This window comes from Neophocaena asiaeorientalis, unplaced genomic scaffold, assembly GCF_003031525.2.
Source record: "Neophocaena asiaeorientalis asiaeorientalis breed wild unplaced genomic scaffold, Neophocaena_asiaeorientalis_V1.1 scaffold694, whole genome shotgun sequence".
In the NCBI taxonomy this organism is placed as follows: Eukaryota; Metazoa; Chordata; class Mammalia; order Artiodactyla; family Phocoenidae; genus Neophocaena; species Neophocaena asiaeorientalis.
Genome location: NW_020174226.1, coordinates 326805 through 330687, shown reverse-complemented (window position 1 = coordinate 330687; position 3883 = coordinate 326805). Strand labels below are relative to the sequence as shown.

The 3883-nt window shown below is 54.8% G+C and overlaps 1 protein-coding gene across 1 annotated transcript in view; it reads left to right on the top strand.

The window, feature by feature from the left end:
* The window catches only part of TMEM150B (transmembrane protein 150B), a 7357-nt gene extending 3474 nt beyond the window's left edge, over nucleotides 1-3883 (top strand). The window contains 2 exon segments of the mRNA XM_024755172.1: nucleotides 790-973; nucleotides 3392-3883. Of these exon segments, the coding sequence (XP_024610940.1) occupies nucleotides 790-973; nucleotides 3392-3591 (384 nt within the window). The 3' untranslated portion in view covers nucleotides 3592-3883.

The window sequence follows — 3883 nt, the reverse complement described above, 5'->3', positions numbered from 1 at the left end:
TTTTAATATGAAAACATTTTAATATAATACATACTATATCTGTAAGCCAGAAACCATTGTAACATTTAATATTTTTTCACCCTCCAAGAACCAATTTTTACCCCCTTGGTGGCAACAATCTGCTCTCTTCCACCCAGGTTGAGAACGAAGGATTTATTCCACTAATATTTTACAAGGCTTGGGCTTCCCTGGTGGCGCAGTGGTTAAGAATCTGCCTGCCAATGCAGGGGACACAGGTTCAAGCCCTGGTCCAGGAAGATCCCACATGTAGCGGAGCAACTAAGCCCATGCGCCACAACCCGCGCCTGCGCTCTAGAGCCCGTGAGCCACAACTACTGAGCCTGCGTGCCACAACTACTGAAGCCCGCACGCCTAGAGCCTGCGCTCCACAAGAGAAGCCACCGCAATGAGAAGCCCACGTGCCACAAAAAGAGTAGCCCCTGCTCACTGCAACTAGAGAAAGCCCGTGCGCAGCAACGAAAACCCAATGCAGCCAAAAGTAAATAAATAAAATAAATTAATTAAAAAAAATTTTTTTTTTACCAGGCCCAACTATGTGCCAGGCCCTGTTTTAGGGATGGAGGCCCCAGCAGTGAACAGCAGGTTTAAATAAATGCCTGGCCTCATGGAGCTGTCAATAGCCAATGCACCTAATCAATCAGCCATTCGCCGGGTATGGCAGCTTTCAAGCACAGTCCGTGGAGTTGGTCCTGGTGCCTCCCCGCACGGCATCGTGGCCCTCTCCCTCCCACAGGTCTGCCCCTCAACTCTGCTTCCTTCCTCTCCCAGGAAAATAACCAGCGGGCCACGCACCTGACGGGGGCCTTCCTCGCCTTCTTTGTGGGAATATTCTACTTCTGGCTGCAGCTCCTTGTCTTCTGGAGGGTGAAGAGCCTGCCCCAGCCTGGGGCTCCCTGGATCGGGCCACTCCGTCTGGTCCTCTGCAGCCTTTGCACCATCCTCATGGTGGCCAGTATCCTTCCTGGGGCCGGGGACAGGTGTTGGGGGTACGTCTTCATCGGGGTGGGTCTGCTGTGTGCTATGGAGGGTGCCCCTTCCTTTCTCAGCCTCGGTCTCCGTGCAGGATTATAGTGGTGTTGTCACCGAGTCCCGGCTCTGGGGTCACGCTGCCTCCACATACTAGTTGGGGGAGGAGGGGTAACTCTTCTGGTTTCTTAACTTCTCAGTGCCTCAGTTTCCTCATCTATCAAATGTGGATAATAATAAGGAATGTGAGGAATGCAGGAGATGACACATGTAAGGTGCTTAGAATGGTGCTTGGCACATAGTGAGCAACCAATACATGTTGGGAGATCGATAAACCGATGACAGCAGTCCGTTTGGGGTACCGCTCTGTGCTGGGCATCGTGCTGGCTAAGACTGGAAACGGAGGTTCAGATGGCCAAGGACCGTCACGAAGTTCAATGGCAGAGCTGGTGGTAGGCTGGAGGTGGCTGGTACAGGGTCTCCTGAGCTGTCTGTGTGTATCTCTTCCCAGTTCCATGTGCAGTGATGTCACATTAGTAATAGCTTGAAACGGCCAAGAATCTGACAAATGCTACAAATCAGAGCCAGTTGTTACACATTTCCCAGCATGCCTGTGGGTGGAGCCTTGATTCCAGCCCACTTCTGAGTCACCCCAGAACCCACTAGCTCGGCACGCCTCCGGGTGAGCCAAACCACTCTCTGAGCCTCAGATTCCCTATCTGTAGAATGGAGTTGCTTTCATCAGAATAATGATTACTGAGAAGCCGAGTGCTCCGAGAGAGAGGAGGGGCTGCAGGCTAAGCCTTGGGGACTGCGGCCCCCTGTGGGGATGATGGAAGGGGAGGCCAGAGGTCCTTGGCATCCCGAAGAGGCTGGAGGGAACCCAGCTGAGACCCTGGGCCGGCTGCATTCAGAGGATCCCTTTGGAAAATTGGATCCATTTTCCCAGCAAAATGGAGGTGGCGATCTCGTTTCCCAGAGCAGCAAATTGAATCCAGTGAAATGGACAGGAAGGGCTGGCTCCCGAGTTCAGCCTTCTGCAGCTGCAGGACCAGCATCCGTCCCGTGCAGCAGCAGGTGCAGTTAACCATGAGGTCTAGGCGGCCCCTTCCAAAATCCTGCCTGTGCTGATCAGTTTGGCCGCAGGGTTCTCACTCTGTGGGGCTCTGATATCCCTTGGATGTGGAAAGTGGGGGACAGGACCATAAAATGGTCAGCTGAGTGTCGTAAGGGCTGGAAGGCTGCAAAGAGAGGTCTGAGACCTGGGTTGGGGGAGGGAGGGAGGGACACCGTGGGTACATGCGGAGGGTGGGAAAACCAGCCCAGGGGAGATGAGGCTGCTGGCAGGGCCAGAGATGAGCATCTCCAGCGCTAAAGTGAGGGATTACAGGCTTGTGCTTCTGTACAAGTGCAATAGGGAGCCACAGAAAGCTTGTGAGTGGGGGAGTTACAAAGTTAGTTCTGGGGTAAGCACTTCTTTGTTCTAGGATTGGTGGGGCTTGGGGATGGTGTTGGCCTTATTCACTGTCTAGAAATCTTAGAATGAATGAAATGATGTCTAATCTGATCTAGGGGGGGATGAGGAGTGCTCCAGTGAGGGGGGTGCTCCCAGAAAACGAGAGGCATCTCTGCAAGGTGGGAGCTCAGAGTATGTGTTGACCAGTGGTTACAGAAGAGTTTTAAAGAGCTGGGACTGTGGAGCCGGAGGAGGGACAGGGCCAACCAGTAGAGATGCCAGGCCAGAAAGAGAGGACAAGACTTGGGGTGTCCAGCTGGCCATGGGGATGAGGAGGGAGGGGACGAAGGCGATTTCCACGGGTCTGCTAGGGGACAGGAGTGGACGGTGTGGTTACGGAGGTCAGGGCACCCAGAAAGAGGAAGAGCTTTTAGGGAGAAAGGGGGATTCTGTTTGGGAGTGAGTAGAAAGGGCCTGTGGGCTCTGGGTCGGGGGAGAAAGTTGCAAGCACAGACTGAGGCTGGCGGGTGGGGTGGAGGCATCTTTAGGAAGCCCTGCATTTTTGGAGGTAGAAGCAATGGCGGCCAGTTGGCCCTGGCAAGTGGGGAGATGGCAGAGCCTTCATGGGGTCAGGGAAGGCCGACAGGAAGATAGGAGCCTTGTTCTGGGATATTGGGAATGCAGTGCAAACCGGAGAAACATGCAAGGGCAAACATTTAGAAAACAGCTTGAGACAGAGGCGGGAACTGGAGGGCATCCATTTGAGAGTGTCTGGGCGTTGCCAAGGAGGGTGTCCAGCCAGAGGGGCCATTCCAGCCAGGGCAGGGCGGACATGTCACGAGAGGGTACCGAGAGATGGATGGTCTCAGCCTGCCCAAGGTCACTCAGCAACCTAGCCGGGCTTGCGGATCCTCCCCATGGCGCTGTGCCCTTGACTCTGGTGTACAGTGGTCGTCCTCCACACCTGGTCACTGCGCTCAGCCTCTGCCGCCTGTGAATGGGTCGTCGCCATGCTGCTGTTCATCCTCTTTGGCCTCTTTGCAGTGGATTTCTCCAGCCTGGACGGCTGCACCCTGTGTCTCCAGCCGGGCCCTGGCAGCCTGAGCCCCCCGCCGGCCTCCCCCATCTCCCTGAAGGTCCAGCTCTGAACACCTGGTCAGTGTAGCATCTTCACACCTCCTGTCCCTGCCATCTGGTTCCGCCCCTGCAACCAAGGCCACCCAGGAAGCGAGAGGCCAAGGCCAGCCAGCCATCCCTGATCAAGGATATTTATTATTATTAATTTTTTTTTTTTCTTTTGCCGCTGGCGGAATCAGAGACACGGACGCAGGCAGGATCACGCGAAATCAGAATTCCTTCCAGAGAGCAAATCCGTACAGAAGGTCGTGGGGAAGGGAGAAGACCAGGGGAGGGGGGCCCAGGAAGGGGGAGTTGGGGACA